We start from the raw sequence: 20,638 nt of genomic DNA, 5'->3' as shown, positions 1-20,638 counted from the left end.
TGTAGCATATTAGGGGAGGGACTGTAGCTCAGTAACAGACCCCATACTTTTTCTGCCACAGGTCCCAGGTTCAATTCCTGGCATCTTCAGTTTAAGAGGATTGCAGCAGATTATATGACATCTGCTTGAGAATTTGCAGAACTTGAGAACTGCTGCCAGTCTGAGTAGATGGGGCAAATAGTCTGCTGTAGCATAAGGCAGCTTCCTATGTTGTTCCAGCATTAGGATCGGTGTCCTTTTGTCTTCAAAGCACAACTGAGTGCTTTTAAAAATCATTACCAGCTTGGGCCCAACATAGCTATGGGTGCTGTTTCCTCCTTTACAAAATTTCTAATGTTGATCAAGGGAAGCAGAGCCAAGGTGGCTTTTGCAAGGATAAGTCCTTTCCAGCTAATCTTTTAGAATTCTTTGAGTGTCAAGCAGGCATATAGATAGGGGTGATACAGTCAACATTGTGTACATAGACTTTCAAGAAGCTTTCAATAAAGCTTCACCAAGACCCCTGAGTAAACTTAGCAGTCATGGGATAAGAGGATAGGTCCTCTTATGGATCAGTAATTGGTTAAAGAACAGGAAGCAGGGAACAGGAATAAATGGACAGTTCTCACAATGGAGGGATGGTAAGAAGTGGAATTCCCTGCGGATTGGGATAGGGACCTGTACTTTTAATTTGTTCATAATGACCTGGAAGGGGGGGGAGAGCAGTGAGGTGGGTAAGTTTGCTGAGGACAGCCAATTGTCCAGCACAGCAAAAACAAAAAGGGATTGTAAGGATTCATTTAGTTAACAAAATTTATACATCTCTTGATTCCATTAAAGCCTCTCCAAACTGGGTGGATGGGCATTTAAATGGCAAATTGATTTAGTGCAAGCAAGTGTAGAGTGGTTACAGATAGGTAGCCGTGTTGGTCTGCCATAGTCAAAATAAAAAAATTCCTTCCAGTAGCACCTTAAAGACCAACTAAGTTAGTTCTTGGTATGAGCTTTCGTGTGTATCTGAAGAAGTGTGCATGCACACGAAAGCTCATACCAAGAACTAACTTAGTTGGTCTTTAAGGTGCTACTGGAAGGAATTTTTTTATTTCAAGTGTAGAGTGATGCACGTTGTGGAAAAAGCTCCTAACACCACATATACATGAACAGAATCATGGAATTATAGAACTGTAGAGTTGGAAGGGACCATGAGGGCCATCTAGTGTAGCCCCCTGCAATGCAGGACTCTTTTTGCCCAGTGTGCCACGAATCTGAGATTAAGAGTCTCCTGCTCTACCAACTGAGCTGTAGGATCTAAACTGAAGGCAACTGACCAGGAAAGAGATACTGTACTGGGGTCATTGTGGATGGCTTGATGATGATGTTGCCCCAGCTGTGAAAGAGTGAATTCCATCTCAGGGCTCATTTTGGGAATTTTTTGTGTGTGTGTGCCGGCGGGGTGGGGTGGTCCTGCCAATATCATATTGCCACTATACAAAATCTATGGCATGACTGCATTTGGACTAGGTACAGTTCTGTTTTCTGTACTACCAAAGGCATCTTTCAGAGCCGGAAAAGGTTTGAAAAGGGGCAACCAAAATGATCGCAGAGATGGAGCAAAGTGCCCAATAAGGAAAGCTTAATAGTGATTATTATAAATTCTATAAAATTATGCACTATGCGGAGAAAGTGGATAGAGAAAAGTATTCCTCCTTCTTTCATAATACTCGTACTAACTCACTTTGGGCTGTCTTGGGCAAGACGAAGCAACTAACAAATTTAATAAATAAATTTAATAAATAATATTAGAACCCAGGACCATTCAGTAAAGCTGAATTCAGGACAGATAGATGAAAGTACTTCTCCACACAGCACTTAGTTAAACTACGGAATGTGTTACCGCAAGATAACACAACCTCCTTACTGCCTGATATGGGTGAGTTGAATTCCTCTGTAAATCCAGAAGAATTTAACCGTTTTAATTAGAGGTGTCTTTTGGAGGCTGTGGTTAATAAACTTTTGGGAGGCTAGGGATATAGCACTTGTTATATAACTGGATTGTAACTGGGTATATTATTTATTATAAATAAAGCAACTTATAAATAATTAGTAGTGTACTTTTAAAATTACAGGCCTAAAACCTTTCTGACATACTAGAAATAGATAATAAGGCTGCACAAAAAATCAACACTATCTTTTTCCTGTGCCTGCACAAGTTATTTATCAGAAGGCTAAAGTGATTCTGATGCACATTGTACCTGCCTAGTCTGACTTGAAACAACCCTTTTGCATTGCATCCACCATGCTAAAGAGAGAAGCTAGTATCACAGGTGTCAGGCTGCTAAGTTGTATGTGGCTGAAGGCACACATCAACATTTCCAGGCACTTCCACACTAGACATTAGTGATTGCTATGCTTTGTTCACTCACTTTTTCTGGGGAAATCGACACAACACTCTCATCTGATCACTGTCATCATATATTTTCCCTGTTGGTCTTCCATCTTTTCTCAAACTACAGGAAATCTGGCATTTTTCAGCAGAATGGAAGTGTAGCATAATTGCCATATATGTAGATGCTTGAAGCGCCATTCTTCCATCTTCTTAAAAAGGTAGAGCCTCTGTATCTTCCATTGGTACCCAAGAAAAACTCAATAAAAACATTTTAAAAACCACCTTTGTGGTGGGGGCCATTTTATGACCCCCCTATAAAATCAATCTTTTAATTTCCCCCTACATTTGATTTTTTGTGTGTGTATTCTAGTATTATAGCTCTATAATGATGTTGTTGTATAGCAATTATGGTGTTATAGCACTACACCTATGTCTCAGTAAAATTTGAATTATAGCTACAAATGCATTCTGGCACTAATTAAAAGACTGATAAAAAATTAATGGGGTTATAAAAGGATACCTACTACAAGGGTTATAGTGAATGTATTGAAATATCCAAAGCACCCATTGCATATCCATTGGTTTGGACATTACAAAGCAGGATGCACACAAAGAAAAAGCATAATATTCCTGATAGCATGGAAAGTAAATTGCAATTATGCTTGTAGTTTGCAATGACTGGATAGCTCTACAAGCCAGTACCACCGTTCTGGAAACAGGTCATCTCCAAAGGTAGGATGATAAGTTGAGAAGCACCTGCCCACCTCCCTTCCTCCTTTTTCTTTCTTTTTTTATTTTTGGATTTGTGCAACTTCACCAAAAACATTTAGACAAAATGAGGTGCTGCACAACTGTGCAATTCTTGATGTAATTACTAAGTGCAAAATGTCTGTGCATGAAATTATAGCCAGGGATAGCTCTGTTGATCCAGTCATCCCAATGGTGTTTACATACAGGTCATGCTCTAGGTGTTGCAGATTTGTTCCACTTTTGTTCTGACACCACACCAACAGGAGCAAGTTCACTTGCAATGCACAGCTTGCCATTTTCTTTCAAGGAACAGATTGCTCTGCAATGAGCCAAATCTTCAAAATTTTCTGCCACATTCAAGTTTTTCTACAACTCCTGACATAACAGCAAGACACTTGTATCAACATAAATAAAAGTGGTACAAAGTGAAAGCATTTTTTTAACATTAGTGCCTGGCACAAACTTATCCAGTTTATTTCAGATAATGGTGTTAACCATGGACGTAATATATGTGGGTTTAAATTTTTGCAGACTTAAGCTGCTAGTCAAATCCTAGTGTCATCCAATTCAACTGAGAATGTTATGTTGCTTCTAGTAAGCTGAAAATATTACCTGTGCAATGGTATCCCCAGTGCTTCTTTTTCTAGGGGTACGCAGGGGTATGTATACCCCTAAACATTTTGTGAATCTTCGTACTTTTGTCCATTTACTGTATTTATTTATCCCAATTTGAACTATAAAATGGTGATTTTCTTGAGTTAAAATGAGAGATCCCCTAAACATCTTTTTTAAGAAAAAAGCACTGGGTATCCCAAACATCTTTACTCAGAAGTAAGTCTCATAGACATCAACTCTGATGAAAGATAAGTACATACATGTATACACACAAACATACACACACAATTGCATGCTTATTTTTTAGTAACTCTGCATGTAATTTTCTAGTAACTCTGCTCTGCGGTTCTATACCACAATGGATGCCTGGTGTCATGTATTATATTGATACAAAAGCACTCAGATACCATGGTGATGAGTGTATTAGAAATCCTTAAAACAGATGCATTCTGATTCTGCAAGCTGCGCTCCCCCTTGCTCTCTGGGCATTTTGAACTGACGAGGCACTTGAGCCCCATGAAAAAGACCTGTGTTTTTACAAGAAACAGAAGCTGCTGGACACTTCATTGCTATGGGGATGTAACTAAACTGGGCTTGTTTAAGGCAGAGGGCACAAACTAAGAGGAACAAAAAAAGAAAAAAGAAAGGGGGAACAGCACAAGGGAGGGGGGTAGATGGAGGGAGCTGCATTGATTTCAGTCTGTTCAGGTCTAGCTGGAAAACACAATGCAACGAAACGGTCCCTTGGTCGGCGAGTCTCTTTAGTGAGGTTTTTCCCAGGGTTTGAAGTGGAGTGGGGAGGGATGGTGCAAGGGAGAGGAGGCAGAGAGATGAGAGGCATACCTTGGAAGGGTGTAAAGCAGACTCTTTCTTCTGAAAAGGGAGGGCAAATGTTTATGTCAGTGCATCAAACCTTAAAGGGTTGTAAATCTGATATACGAATGAATCTCACTCCAAAACAGCAACAGTCTGGGAACACCTTTTGTGATTAGGAAGGTGAAGGGAAAATGCTCTGGAAAGTGCAGGATAGCATTTGTGGACAGCATGACTAAACCGCTTCTGGCACAATGGAACACCTTGAGGGAAGCCAGAGTGCACGGAAACGCAGGACTATACTAACTGAATATATATATATATGTTAGATTTGATTTTTGTAAAATGACTGTGGGCACATCACTGGATGGGAAACAGGGACAGAGCATTTGGGGGGGGTATTATTTATTTGGGTTGTTGTATTTTCTTTGCATGATTTATTTCCTTGAGGCTGTGCTTCTGCTTCCAGCAGGGAAGCACACCTTTCCCTTGATTTTATTTATTTATTTTTATTTTTTACAACTGCCAACGCTAGAGTTTTCATCCCTGCAAGAATGTTACTTCACTTTCCTTTATATAGGATCTGGATATAATGTTATTGGTGATGAATTGGTGCTATCATGAACACAACGCTACAGGGGAAGTGCAGGGTTTCCGTCATCCAGAAAGGAGCCATGTTTAGCAAGGGTCTTAGGATTAGCAACTCACCTTTTCAAGAAAAGCCAGTCTCAGTTTCAGGAAATTCTGCTCCATTCTGTACCTTTAGTGCTCCCCACTACCACAGATTCCCTTGGTAAGGTAGCCATTCTGCTTTCCTCATTTATCCTCTCTGCTTGTCAATTTGATCCTATTCCTTCCTGCTTTCCGTTTCCTCTAACATTATCCCCATCTCCCATCACATCAACATCACATCTTTCTCCTTTGACTCCTTCCTTAAAATACACATTGTCTCCCCCGTTCTCAAGAAAACATTATGTTGACCCACCTTCACCCTGTAACTACTGGCCAATCTTGACTTCCGAATATCTGGAACATGCTGTTCACTTTTCTCTCTTCTAACTCTTGTCTCAATCCCCTGCTAGTGATCTGGCTTCCATCCCCTATATGCCATTGAAATTGTCATTGCTAAAATTTTAGATGACCTTGCTATCAAATCCAAAGGTCTCATCTCTGTCCTTGCCCTCCTTAACCACTCTGGTGGTGCTCTGATCAAGTTAACCATCTCGTCTTTCTTTGTGTTCCTCCAAGCCTTAGGTTTTCACAACTGTCATTAATTGAGTCTCCTCCAGTCCATCAGACTGCTCCTTCACTGTGTGCATTTCTGTTTCTGAAGTTTCTTTAGGTCTTGTGTCTATCCCACATTGTTGTTGTTGTTGCTACTGCTGCTCAAGGCCAACCCAAGACATTCTGCTGCCTGAGGCAGAGAAGACCATGTGCTCCAATTCTCTATACAAAAGCTGAAAAGACTGGAAGTTCAATCTTACCTAAAAACTAGCAATGTGAGTGCCCTCCACTGCACTTGAAGACAGCTTACAGGGTGCAAGGTGGAGTGGGTGACACACACAGTCCTGTCTTCCACTAGTTGGAAGCAGCTGGAGGTTCAGAAGGAACAGTAGAAGCCCCCACTACTTCCCTCTTGCACAGGGGTCAGCAACCTTTTTCAGCCGTGGGCTGGTCGACCATCCCTCAGACCATGTGGTAGACCAGACTATATTGGGGGGGGGGAATGAACGAAGTCCTATGCCCCACAAATAACCCAGAGATGCATTTTAAACAAAAGCACACATTCTACTCATGTAAAAACACGCTGATTCCTGGACCATCCACAGGTCAGAATGAGAAAGCGATTGGGCCGCATCCAGCCCCTGGGCCTTAGGTTGCCTACTCCTGCTCTAGCATCTGCTGCCTGAAGCAAATGCCTCATTTTGTCTCATGGTCTAGAGCAGGGGTTGTCAACCTGGTCCCTACCAGCCACTAGTGGGCGTTTCAGGATTCTAGGTGGGCGGTAGAGGGTTCTACGGCACAAGCTGAATCCTCCTTCCATCGAGCACTGGTGGAAGGTAAGGAAATTTTATCATCAAGAAAGATGCATTAGTGGGCAGTAGGTATAAAAAGGTTGACTACCCCTGGTCTAGAGCCAGCCCTGCTACTTACCTTTGAAAAGGTAAGAATGCAACAGTGTTGTAGCTATTGTATTATATTTTATAAGTTTGTCTCTTTTAGAAAGGCAGGTTAGAAATTTCAAATATAACTATATCTGTCTGTCTGTCTTGAATGGGAAGCTTTCTGGCAACATTGGCAAATGGAATTTACCGGTAACCAGATGCAATGAAGGCCATTGATTATTGACAGCATGCTCCACACACATTGTGATAACTACCAAAGGCCACCTGATTATGAAACAAGTGGTGCTCAGTTTCCATTCTGCCATAACTTTACTTAGATGGCATTCAAATATATTGCAAACCATTCTCTGCCATCATGAACACCAGCAAGCATAGGCCTCAGGTCCAGTCAGTGGCAGATCTGGTATCTGGCCCATGTTGGACTCAGTGTAAGAACTCAGCCATGTTGAAGTGTTTGAGGAAAGAGACAGGCTATGTTTACTTGTGACATTAGATAAAGAGAGCTGAATGGAGAAGTCAATGGAGAAGCCACCTTTTTATGTTTCTCTTCCAGTACAGAGATTTAAGGTAGCTGAGGCTGGGCTGGGCTGGGCAAGTGAGTTTAGTCAACCTCTTCCAGAATTTATAATCTGACATGCTGCACACACGTGCGTGTTCAAAAATTGTGTGAACTGCCCTCCCATACACTGGACAGCAGACGTTAAAGCCATCAGGAATGTTTACAGTACTCACAATCCCCAAGGAAAACATTCTTCATTTAGGGATGGGGGTTCTTTTCGGATCTAAACAAACAAACATAAAAATAGCATCTTCCATGGGAGATGTGATGCATTATACAGCTTAGCTGTACAAAAGCTGCATAAATTTATTGAGGATTGTACCCTCAGCTCTTTGTGCCTGCAATCTGAAAAATCAGAGGCTGGCTTGAACAAATGTTAAAAATAAAGTCTACTTCAAAGTAGACTCCACGAGGGACCAAGAGGTATTCGCCTGCTCCTCAAGTAGAAATACTGACCCCACCAACACTACCCAACAATATCATGTCCAGCAAGAGATTGTTTTTATTTTAATAAATGTTTTATGAAAGTAACCAGTAATCATGGCTAAACCAGCCTCCGTTTATCACCACCTGCCATCCTTTCACAACTTGTTTAGATGTTTTGTTATGGCTTCAATAATGTATATCCCACTTTGTATTATCAAAAGTAGCCTAAAGTATGCTCAAGTATCATGCCACCCAACAAGTATAGATTTTTTTAATAAAAAATATTGTTTATGTGTATCCTAGTAGTCTACTGCTTATAAAGCATAGATCCTACCTATTTTTTTTCCAGATTTTCTTTTTTTATGATTTAAAGCACAAACGTATACATGTCTATCCAGAAGTTAAGTCTCACTGAGTTCAATGGAGCATACCTTACTTCATACCCACCCTTTTATCATGAATGTGTATAGGATTGCAGTCTTAGTTGTGTTGGTTCTAATCTTGTAAGCCACTCTCTAAAACCCAACTTTAAAAAGTAAATATTTTAGAAAACATTATTCTTGGTGTGGGTGTGAAAGTTTACTCTTATACTATTAAAGTAAAAAGGTACTATAAAGAAGGATGTACATTCATATATATTTTACAAGTGGTGTGTACTGGATTCCTTCGGAGATGACATGCAGAGAACTGCATTACTATAAACTCTTCTGACTCCCATCCTAACCTTCTAAATATAATTAATGGAAAGGAAAAGAAGAAGGCAGGCAGGTGACAAACACCTTGATCAGCAAAGGTGATATTGGAGAATACACAGTCACAGAGCCATTCTTTCCTGGGAAAGTACAGAAAACGCAAGCAGTTAATCAATTCCTGTTTCTTAACATAGGCAGTTATAGATCAGTCCTGCAACGATCAAGACAGTTGCTTATAATTCTGTATCTGAAGGAGAAGCACCCAACAAAAGTAACCCACATGAGAAGCAGTGAAAGGGCTGTAGCTCTTGAAGGGGAGGGGGAGAGAGACCACAGTCTACGGGCTGTTTCTTTGACTCTTGCCTTTGCAATAAATAAGAGGTAGGCTCAAGCACTCTTTCTGTGAAGCTCTAATTGTTCATGACAAAAGCTTTCGGCAACCCACTAAAAAAAACCACACCAACCAACCCCCCCCCCGAACCCCCCCACCCCTAAAGAATGTTTCACTGAAATGGGCCCCAATTCTGCTACCAAAGGAGAACATGGGAGTTTTGCTATTGATTTTTAAAAAAGCAAGGTCAGGCTTCAAGTGTGAAAGGGGGAAAAAACCCTCTCCTAAAATAAATATCTTTGTAAGAGCCCACTAAAAAGACCCAGGATTCAAACACATTCCTTCTGGAGATCAAGGATGTCCGGCCTTTGAAGCCTGAAGGGTTGGGGCGTTTCTCAATCTGTGTGGCAGTCACACTGTGGCATTAGAAATTGTGCATTTGGAATTGTAAAGCATTTTAAATGGAATCTTTCAGAATTCCACAGCTGGCTGGTGAGTGACAGCCTGATATAGCCTGGGGCAGGGAGAGAGATGACATCGTTTGTATTAAAGTTAAAATGATCTCTTTGTGAAGAGATACTTAAGAACATTTTAGTAAACAGAGGCAATAAAATAAAAATCGATTAAATGGGATGAATTAAGGTTTGTGTGCTAATTAAGAAACCTGATCTACAAACAGATTAAACTGGAGTACTTGAACTTAAACCAATTGAATAATGCCAGGCAGCTTAGATAACTTAAATTAGCCTGTTTAGTACTCTGCCTAAACTGATTTGTGGACAGAAGCCAAAGTCACTCATATGTTTTTGCTCATATGCTTATTTGGGGTACTATTCAGAGTATATTGGGAGGCAAGACACATGAGGCCATTGTCCAATCAAGCCTACATCTTTACGCTTTATCGTACACCTATTTCCCTGTCTTCTAAGAGGGGTGAACTGAATATCCCTTGCCCACTGCTATACGGACGTAGCTGGGGAAAGTATCTGAATAACTGGGAGATGTCAAATATCAGGATGAGTGGAGCTATACCATATTTTGGATGAACTGTTTGTGTAAGGGAAAGAGATAATGGTAGTATATTTTATTGTTCTAAATTCTGTTGTTATAAAAATATTTTAGATTACAAATTGTGTTTTTTACTGGTCACAGCTCTATAGTATTTCATTATTTAATTAATTACACACATCATAAGTTAGTAAGAGGCCTATTTCTGCTCTAATAAATAAATGAATAGTTGGTGGACACCTTGGAGGATAAGAACAAACTTTTTTTTAGTAGAAACAAATACTTCTTTCTAATAAATACATATATGCAGAAGACCTATTTGCTCTGATTTGTCATGGGCTACTTTTCTGAAGTAAAACCCATGAACCATGATTTGGAGAAGACTGCACCCCGAATTCAATGAAAACTTTTTTATCCCCCTTAATCCCTTGATAATTTTTTGTGCTTCTCTTGTAGAAAAGCAATTTTGCTAATCACCTTTGTGCCGATGCCTGCATTCCTGACAATAGCGTGAACAACTTCCATCAAAGTCTTTGATGTGGGAAAGAGAGAGAGACACACACACATATAATCTGAAAACAATTCCATTCCTTGCCACTCAATGGAGAGCACTCTGCTTTAATAGAGAGCTGATTCTGTGGAAGTTTCTAATCCTTTCTGCCAAAGAAGAGAGAAAGAGACACAGCCAGGTAGCCCACCTTATTCAGGAGTTAAAATAACATGGTTTTGCTCTCAGAGAAAATCAAAACAACTCAAGATCAAAACCAGATTTCCCCAACCCTAACAGGACAGCCTCTCTACTCAGATAACTCTTGATCTAAGTGTGTAACAAGTAACTGGCTTTAATCCCTCAAAGTGATGGCGTTACAGATAAGTACCTTGCTAGTATCAGAGGTGTCTTGAATTTCAGAAATACACAAAAGTGTTAGCTAGAAAGAAAAACAAAACAGAAAAATCTCATCCGTATGACCTGTGTCTTTTGCTGAAAAGGTACAAAGCTCCAGCAGCATAAAGAGGAAGCCTTTGAAAAAAGGGAGGGCAAATAAAAACAGCAGTCAGGTAATGAACAGGTAGTTCTTACGCCTGTTGCCTTTTGGTTATGTTAGAAGCTTTGTGAACCACTTTGTGTACAGCACTACACACATGTACATTACATGTGATGCAAAACATAATTAAAAAAAGCTGCTGTGTGAGCCTTTTGCATACAGTGCACTCATAAATGTGGAGAAACTTATTTCTGGGAACCGTAATCTATGTATGCTCATATTAACATAGTAGAGGCACTATATTTTGCATGGAAGAGATGACAAAAAGGAATATCCCCCACATCCAAGTATCAAAGGTTGAGGCTATCTACCTTGTTGGAACACAAATGGAAGCACACAAATGGAGGCTTTGCTTCTTACCCTAATCTGAATGGAGAAACACGACCCAGCTACACACTAAGAAAAAGCTGGTCTGCTGCAAATACTGTATTCTCATATTTGCTGTCAATTTCTATGCTTTCCTTTAAGCACCAATCTTTGCAGTGTGAAATATATGAAAATGCATTACCCTTCCACAGTGGGGCTTGTTATGACCACAAATCTCCTTGCAATGTAATGAAAGCCATCAAATCAGATAGATTATTATATTCAGAGAAGGACAGATGACAGGGGGTTGGTTTGAGGGGGAGGCAGTGAGAGAGGGTAGTGAGACAATACATCAAGAGACACATTGCCACAACTCCAGAAACTGTCTTTAGGATATGAGGAAGCAAAATTGCGGGGAAGAGGCAGAGCGCCAGACTGCAGAAAGCATGTTTCCAGATTCCTTAGATGCAGCTTGTGACATCAGCAAACCATAATAGTACATGGAAGGCAAGGTACGTTAAAGCTTGAATTCCAATTTTGGCAACGATTTTCCTTACCTTATGTTGATGAAACTGTTAAATCAATGTGTATGAACCAATTTGTTTCTGAGTATTGTTACAGACTATCAAAATTAGTATGTTCAACAAATTATATAAAACCACTTGAGTATCACCCTCCTCATGGCTACAAGATTTACATCAGCTGAACAGATTTACATTTCCTTGGACATGCCTAACATCCTTTCTGCTATTATATGCTTAACTTTATATGCTTGACTTTGTATACAAACCTTTCTCGGACAGGTGACTGTTAATTTACTCCATGAGTATCATACAGATATTTTATTATTATTAATTTATATACTGCTTATATGCCAAATTGGTTTACTGTAGGTTGTGCAGGAATTTACAAGAAGATAACAGCATTTCTCACCAACTTTCCTCTCAGTGATCTCAGGAAATTCTCTCTCACACTTTCTGAATTTGTGGCTGCTACAGAACAGGTTTGTTGATGTTCTTACCTGTGAAGATCTTATAATAACTGGAGTGGTAAATTACTTCTCATGCAAATGTATCTCCACCTGGTATTTGAATCTTTAATTACTCTGCTTCCATGTACATATCCAAGTTAGCTGAGTGTTCATTAATGACCTAGGACCAAATTCAATGGATTCAAGTTACAAGAAAGGAGATTCAAACATCAGGAAGAACTTTTTGATAGTAAAAGCTCTTGGACAGTGGAACAGACTCCCATGAGTGGTGGAGAACTCTCCTTCCTTGGAGGTTTTTAAGCAGAGGCTGGATGGCCATTTTTCATGTGTTGCAATTCCTGCATTGCAGGGGGTTGGACTAGATGGCCCTTGGGATCCCTTCCAACTCTACAATTCTATGATTTTATGCTGATGGCATCCTCCAGTTTTCTTAGCTCAATTTGATGTAATATTTAATAACTCTCATTCTTTCATATCATACGTTTCCAGAATTTATTATAAATATAACAATTTATTTCAAATTCAGAGGTGAAAGAAGAGGTTTAACTTGGTCCTTGGTCCTAAGAGACTGTGGAACTGTGTTGAATCAAATGGTATGTTACTTGACTAGTTGATCTACTTGATGTGAAGACTGAAAACCACACTTTTCTGTCTTAAGTTTGTTTTCAACTCTGCTTTATTGAAGAAACATTGTCTGCAAGTTGTATTGCATTGAAGTCTACAATCATCATCAGGTCCAAAATGATATTTAATACAGACATTGCCATATACTACTGGAAACGTTGCAGCATATGGTTTAGCATCAGCTATTTTATTCCATTCAAAAACTGTAACAAAGACTGTATCCCAACCTTTTCTTCTCACATTCTGAACATCTTGTGCATCTTTGATGATCATCTGACAGATGAAGAATGTTTTGTTTTTCAGCTAGAAATGGTGTAGCATGTAATAGAGCCATTTCAAGGAAACAGTATGAAGAAAGTAGCTTTGCCAATATTTAGCTCCACTGACTCTGAAATAAAAAAGATGTCACTTGTATCAGGCATTTAGATTAATATTACAGTACAGCAATAGAGCACTCCTGTTAATGCTTGTGGCTGCCAAGGACCAGAAACAGACTTAGCTTCCCTGACAGTATTTTTGAATGTATCCTTTTTTTTCTCTCACAAAAGGAAATGGTTGTACTTGGTAATAAGTTGCACAGAGAATAAAACTTGCCCTGAGAATGGCTTGGTCCATATTGACAGAGATAGTGCAGAGGGAACAATGTATGTTTATTCACAAGGAACTTTGCAACATGTCCAATTTGCTGGATATTAATTCTTTGCATTAGTTATTCCCTGCATCCTCCGGTATGTGAGTACAAAGGCCCAAGTGGAGTCTGCATGCTGGACAAGCAGGTGTCAATATCTACATATTCTGAGATCTTACAGGAATGGCCAGAAAGGCTCTGAAGACACATTTGTTTCAAAATCAAAGTACATACTTTACTGTATCATTGCACTACTGTAGTTAGCTTGTGTGTCTATATGCTATATTTCAGCAGGAAGCCAGTTAACAAACTGTGCTTACAAATGACATCTTCAGTGGGTTGGAGTTTGGCTGGTGGAAGCTAAGCAAGTCATGGGCACTGGATGAAGATATTCCTGCCCCCCCCCCCCCGCTTTGGTCTGTACAGCAACTTAAGGCAACTTGAAACACTGTGGAGGGATGGGGGAGACGACAACCTCCTGGTGTTTTAAGCAGTGAATGTGTACATAACCAGCACCTCCAACCATAAAATAGGTGTAAATTCTACCACAGGCTTTAATTTACTATGACACAAACCACGTCCTATTATTTCAGCATGTACAGAATTTTCTTAATTCTGAAACAACAGCCTGGGCAATGCTCATCTTCTCTTTGAGGAACTGATCCTGTAAGGAATTTATAAGACACAGGTTGCAGTCATACATGCTCGAACACTTACTTCAATGGGAAGTAAACAAGCACAGGATTGCACCACAGAGATAAAAAAAAAAAAGCTTAGCACTCATATAGAATTTCTGGCATGTTCAAAGCGCATACACCACCTCAGTCTTAATCATTACAACCCTGTGAAATATGTCAGTATGTTATTATCCCCCTATTGCAAAACGTGCTTGTGTGTCTCAAAGAGACTTGCCTGCAACCAATGGAAAGGGAAGTGGCACGTTTCCCTAGCACAGTCCTCTTTATTGGCGTTTGGGCTGCAGACGTGGGTTTTGCCTGCAACTGTACTATTCCAGCATTGAGAAGTTTGCGGATCGTAACGTGACGATATGTTTCCTGAGGAGAGAAACGTGTCCCCGCCGTGCCAAAAGGGAGTCGCTCTGTTTCTTTCCCCCTTTTCTCACCCTGAAACCATCGCGGATCCAATGAACGCACTACCGAGGGCCGGTCTCCCGAGGGCGGGACGTACCCATGTGACTGACCGACCAGGCGGGGAGGAACCGCCGCCCCCGACTAGCGGCGGCCTACCCGGGCCCAGCGGCGGCTCAGTTTCCGAGTCTGTCGCTGCCGGGCCCGGGCCGGCGAGGCCTCTGCTCCATGGGGAGGCCGGGCAGCCCCCCGCAGGCGGAGAGCCGCTGCCCGCTGTGGGCGCTGCCGGAGGAGCTGCTGCTGCTCATCTGCTCGTACCTGGACGCGCGGGCCTTGGGCCGCCTGGGCCAGACCTGCCGCCGCCTTTGCCGCTTCACCTGCCGGGATGCCCTGTGGAGGCGACTCGCCCGTTCCTGCCTCAACGCAGGCTTCAGCGCGCACGGCGCCGACCTGTAAGCGCCTGGGCTGGGGAAAAGCCGGCTGGGAAAACACGGGGCTTCGCGGCCTAGCTGGTTGCTAAGGGGCGCCCTTGTAACCAAGGCCACGCCCGCTCTGTCAGGGGAGGTGGGGGGTTCCTGAAGCGCCAGGGCCCGGCGGAGGAGGGAGGGAGGGAGGATGACCGCCGCGGATTCCCGCGGAGGAGTCCGGATGGCCTGGCGGAGGGGCGGAGATCTGCTTCGGGGCTCGTAATGGGCGCGAAGCAGCCTGGGATACAGAGTTAGTTCAGGGGCCGAACTGTGCTTAGTTTTGTTGTCCCGGGACATACTGTCCTTAGGTACCTTATTAGACCCGGTATGTTGTGTCCTGGACCCATTGATCTGTGCCATCCAATGTTAGATCCCACAATCTTGCAAGGGACCCAGGCTTTTAGGACATCTATTACTGTGTCAGCGGGTGCTTGTTTTCACTACAATTTAGTATTGGAGGCACGCTTTAGGCAACACTCAAAAAGATGTACACTCTACAATTGTATAATTATATATGCTTCCAGAATAAGTGGAGGGGGGGGGGCTTCCTTCTTGCAGCCCCAACCCTTACACCTGGCAGTAAGTCCCACTGACTTAAGACTCTCTTTGAACTTGGTTGCATTGTCTGTTGGGTTGTACAGCCCTGGTTCTGAACAGAAGGCAACACTTTGAGACCCATGGATGCATAATAGCCCTTGGGTCTAGTTGCATTTCTATGTGACATCCCAAACTGCCTTGATAATAACTGCATTTCTTAATAATTTATAATCTGAAACAGAAAGTGGAAGAAAAGCGAGTTTACTTCTTTGTCAGCATGGACCTTTCAGTTTTAATATGCAAGAAATTTAAAGGTTGATTTTGGTGTTGTGTATTCCTGTTGCCATAAGAGTAGTTGTGGGCCTGCTGTGATTACTCGGGATATTCTGTGCCCCTGAAGTGTAGCAAGGTTGGAATCACAACTCAATTAGATTGGTTCTTTTCTGACCTATGCTTAATTACTGATTAGTATGATTAAGTTCTACTCAAACTCTACTTAAGGGATGGAGTTAATGCAAAATTACAGTGTTAAAACAATGCACTTAATGTACATCAGCAAAGAACTTACTGTGTTCCTGATTTGCTTTATCTTCCTTTACCCTGTCCTCCGGGTTTGCTTCTTAAGTGCACAAACTGGGAAGTGTATAATGTTGCACTTTCATGCGCATGGATCATTGCATTTGTAATTGTGTGGGAAACGAACTGCCAATATCATCAACATGTGGTGAGGAAAATTTCACTACTTCCCTGCCTCCTTTGTTTTCTGAAGAAATGTGTGGCATAAATTGCCCCATGATGTAGCTGGATGCAACAGGTGCAGCATAGCATCTAAATAGTTTACATTTCAGCTGGTAACTGTCCAGCTAAAATGTTCATCATGTAGATGCTATGCTATATATTTAATAAAACCCAGTTTACTAGTAGTGACAATTGAATCAATGGTATTTTGTGAAGGAGTATGGGGAGGAGCTATTAGCTCCATACATCTCTTATATGCAGACCCCTAGTTCAATCGCTGGCATCTCTAGCTACATCTGAAGTAGTAGGTTGGAGAGAGACTCCTTCTTGAGACATTGAAGAGCTGTTGACAGTACATGTTGATCAGGCAACAGCTGGTCTGCATGTTCTGGTTTGAGGGTTTCATTCACCTTTGGCCAACTCTTTGGGGACTAATGCCAGTGGTGGATGTGACCTAAAGCGAGAATGGTCACCTCAGACTCCCACACATGCACACTCTCCCATGTGCTTGCACACACAGGACAAACACACAGCTTTGTATCCTGGTTAAAGGATTAGTGGTAACTGGTGAATGCTGGTGTTGACATATCCCTTAATAGTAGTTAAGCGGAGAGAAAGTTGTCTTTCTTTGATTTCTTAACCATATTAAAACAATATAAACTCTTTTGGTATTTAACAACTTATGTGGTATTTTATTTATTTATAATAAGTATTTCTGTACTGGTGTATCATAAAATATATCAATGTGGTGTACATTATAAGACACAATTTAATATTCTCACTTAATATTAAAGATACAGATAATCATTCAGGTGACTTAGTAAAAAAAGAAATAAACAGCTGCAAGGCCTGTCAGTACAAGAGCCTTCAAGAGATGCCTGAAAGTGAGAATACCTGCCAAATCATTGCTGGAAGAATTTTCCACAGTATTGGACAGATGACACTAAATGCCCAACTCTAGTTGAGACCAATTGGGCCTCTGTTATATGGGGGACAATGAACACCATTCCTCCAGATCAGGCTTACTCAACCTCAGCCTTCCAGATGTTTTTGGCCTGCAACTTCCATGATCCCTAGCTAGCAGGACCAGTGGTCAGGAATGATGGGAATTGTAGTCTCAAAACACCTGGAGGGCTGAGGTTGAGGAAGCCTGCTCCAAATGATCTCACTTTTTCACCAGATGAATTCCTCTCTGGATGATTTTCATTAATTTGTTTTGGTGTTTTTCTTAGATAAATCTTGGATTTATTTTTAATAAATCCAATCTTTCATCTGAGTGTATCTTATAAGGTTCATAGGGGCAGAACCTGAAGTGTTTTTAAAAAATCTGATGCATTTGAATTAAAAACACCAAAATCTTCAGTTAATCATGAGCCAAGAACCATGAAATAATTATTAAAGTTGAAACAGATTCTACTGGGCCCGACTAACATTAGTTGGATGGCCCTGAACAGTTTAAAGATAGCTTTAGAATTTAACGCTCTTTACAAAAAAATCCCCTATTATGCTAATCTGTTTAAAAATGTTCCTGAATGGAAAACCAAGGAGACATCAAGACCTGGGGTTGTGGGAGGTAGTAAAGGAAATTCCCTTTGCACTAGTGTCTTGGGCGATAGTTACATTGAAATCGGCAGGGGTGAGGGCTGTAGGATTGTTGTATCTTTCAGCACCTGGGATCTGCTTGCTGTGCTATATTGTCCTTCCTTCTGAGGAAATGAATTTTTGTATTTTTTCATTAACTATAAGCTCTACATTGGATGCAGGAGGGGGTCAGGTATACAGCATAACAGGTGCAGTAGTTGGTAGGGCCTCTACTCTTATTGCTAAAGTGAAAGGCTGAACAATAATCTGAAATTTCAGTCAACTGAGGAAAGTGTACAAATGAAAGCATATATAAACCTCTCGAGGTAACTTTAAATGTTCACTAGCTTTTCTTAAAGGCTTTTTTAAATTGCATTTTCCTATTGTATAGTGGACTCTTAAAATACCTCAATAGCATTATGAGTGTGACTGTGTGAAGAGTGGTGGAAAAATGTTTAGAATTGGCCTCTTCCTGTATTTTGCTTCTTATCCCTGGGCATTATAAGGCTTCCTAGATTTGAGCACATTGAGTGATAGTAGTACTGGGGTTTTTTTGCCTGTGGTCAGACAGTGAACTGGTTATGTGCTTCTTAGCTTGCAGTAGAAGACATGTACAGTAATACACTGTACAGCATACACTAGTCTTTGGACTTGGGTTTGATACCCCTGCCAGAGAACACTACCTATAACCACTTTCCTGCCACTTAACAGATGCATATCATGGGGCAGATGGAGCTATGGGTGGGATAAGGTGGGACCACAGTTACGGTGAAGCAGACAGTAACTTTGAATTTCTCAGATCTTGTGTGCGGGTGCAAGATGGTGACTAGGGGTTGGCAGTTGTGTGTTAATTTTAGGTAAAATTATGAAGGTTTATATTTGTCTTGTTTAAGGACTTCAGAAAGGAACAAGGTTTGAAAATAAGTTGTGGTAGACAGAGTCACAGCTACAGGTTTCTATTGGCAAATTTCAGGGTTTGTTTGTTTTAATATTGCTTTCAACATTAGTTTTGGACTTTTGAGCTAACACCTCTCCAAATCCAACCATATGGGATTATTTCCAGCTAATCTCTAATATTCTATATTCTTGGATGAGGTTCTTGACAATGTAGTGGCACCTCAGCTCCAGGTGTTCTTGGATGAGGTGAATTATCTAGATCCATTTCAAACCAGCTTTAGGCTGCATTTGACAGGAAGCTGAGAGATGGCTGCTATTCTAGATGGCTGCTATTCTAGATGGCTGCTACTGGGCCAACTTCTTTCCAGAAAAGATCCATGGGAGCCCCTTCTCTGCTGAATTTCAGCTGGGCAATTACATACTTATTCTGACATGTAAGCAATTACATATTTATTCAAATATGTAATTGCTTACATGTCCTCTATTATTATTTACTGGATATTATTTATTATGGCCTCTATTATTATTTACTGGATTTCTTACTTGTCCTTCACCATAAGGTCACAGGGTGGGCAACAACAATATAAAAAGACAATATTAAAATCAGTTGAAACAATTTTGATTCAGAAGCATAAGGTGGGTCCTAATATGTGTGTATATATATCATGTGTCAAAAGTAATGGTAAAGAGTTGTGTTTTCAGTATACAGTGGTACCTTGGGTTACATATGCTTCAGGTTACATACGCTTCAGGGTACAGACTCCACAAACCCAGAAATATTGCCTTGGGTTAAGAACTTTGCTTCAGGATGAGAACAGAAATTGTGCTCCGGCGGCGCGGCAGCAGCAGGAGGCCCCATTATCTAAAGTGGTGCTTCAGGTTAAGAACAGTTTCAGGTTAAGAATGGACCTCTGGAACGAATTAAATACTTAACCTGAGGTACCACTGTATGGCAAAAACTATATAGTGAAGGTGTCAGGTGCACCTCTGTGCTTAGGAGCTGCCACAGAGAATGCCTTCTCTCATTCTGTACCCCCACCAATGTCTGAGTGTGCCAGAACTATGAAGAGGGTTCCTACACAACACCTGAGGGAGTTCTGTTGGAAAGGAGATGGTCTTTCAGATGTTTGGGGCTCTAGTCATTTAGGTCTTTAGAAGTAATGTAAGCACCTTCAATTGGGCCCAGAAATGAACTAGTATCTATAAGCTCACTAGTTTTGCCAGTGTAAATGTTGCAGTTTGCTCAACAGCCAGTTTTGTTTGTTCGTTTTACAGATGCTTTACCTATGTGTGCTAATGTTTTGTTATTTTATATTTTACTTGTTTTTTACTGTTAGCTAGCCACCTTGAGCCCTGTTTGCTGGAATGACAGCGTGCAAACAAACAAATAAGCAGTGTGCTGGTCTTGGAGGTTATCGTATCACTTAGCCAAGGGTTTGATGGTGTTCTGGTCAGGTTTCTCTACTTTGACATTTTTTTTGTCAGTTTTTAAAATGAAAATTACAGTTTGAGTATTACATTATCAGTTTTATTTTGTTTCCAGAAGCCTAGGAGAGGGAGACATTGGCAGAGTATCCTTGCTGGCTATTCCTGCACAAGGATGAAAATAATCTCAGAACACTTTGGTACACTCATCAAGAGTTGGATGCCTCAGGTTTCCAGCCTTGTGCACGACTACTAATGCTTTCCTATTGTACTGGAGGTGCCCCATCTAATAATTGTAGAATGCCATTTGCCCTCTATGTGAGCCTACATTGTGGCTTCTGCTCTCTCTTTTTATGCTTTGAATTCCTAGGAGACCAGCATGGAATGAGCTTCTGTACTGTGCACAGCTGTGTATTGCAGGTGGGGTAGATTGATTAAGGTATTAGTCTCTAACATGATCTATGGTGGATTGTGCAGTGTTCTAACAAACAGGGTAAAAAAAACATCTCTAAATGTCCACATGAGTATTTGAACTTACTATTAAGTATGGAATTTGCACTACTTGATTCAGAGCACATGGGAGCTAGGAAGCCAAGGTTCACAACTGTATTTATTGTCGTCTTCA

The 20,638-nt window shown here is 41.0% G+C and overlaps 1 protein-coding gene and 1 long non-coding RNA gene across 3 annotated transcripts in view; one reads left to right on the top strand and one right to left on the bottom strand.

Annotated features, from left to right (window-relative positions):
- Positions 1–12,686: 12,686 nt before the first annotated feature.
- LOC310707829 lies at positions 12,687–14,298 on the bottom strand. The gene is made up of 2 exons (XR_014526739.1): positions 14,193–14,298; positions 12,687–13,040 (listed from the first exon to the last, which is right to left on the bottom strand). It is a non-coding gene; the product is annotated as an uncharacterized lncRNA (long non-coding RNA).
- A 298-nt stretch (positions 14,299–14,596) lies between these two features.
- Positions 14,597–20,638, top strand: part of FBXW4 (F-box and WD repeat domain containing 4) — a gene marked incomplete at its 5' end in the record, with an annotated part of 74,984 nt that continues 68,942 nt past the window's right edge. Inside the window, one exon of one of the 2 annotated variants that reach the window (XM_083505252.1) lies at positions 14,597–14,820. In XM_083505252.1, coding sequence (XP_083361378.1) covers positions 14,597–14,820 — 224 coding nt within the window. Of the gene's footprint in view, positions 14,821–15,166; positions 15,306–20,638 lie in introns of those variants that run through there. The other variant, XM_083505253.1, reaches the window with a different exon arrangement.

The sequence above is a fragment of the Podarcis liolepis genome (genome assembly GCF_965112155.1).
Source record: "Podarcis liolepis genome assembly, chromosome: 5".
NCBI lineage: Eukaryota > Metazoa > Chordata > Lepidosauria > Squamata > Lacertidae > Podarcis > Podarcis liolepis.
The sequence above is the reverse complement of the archived record's forward strand: the minus strand, read 5'-3'. Positions and strand labels throughout refer to the sequence as shown.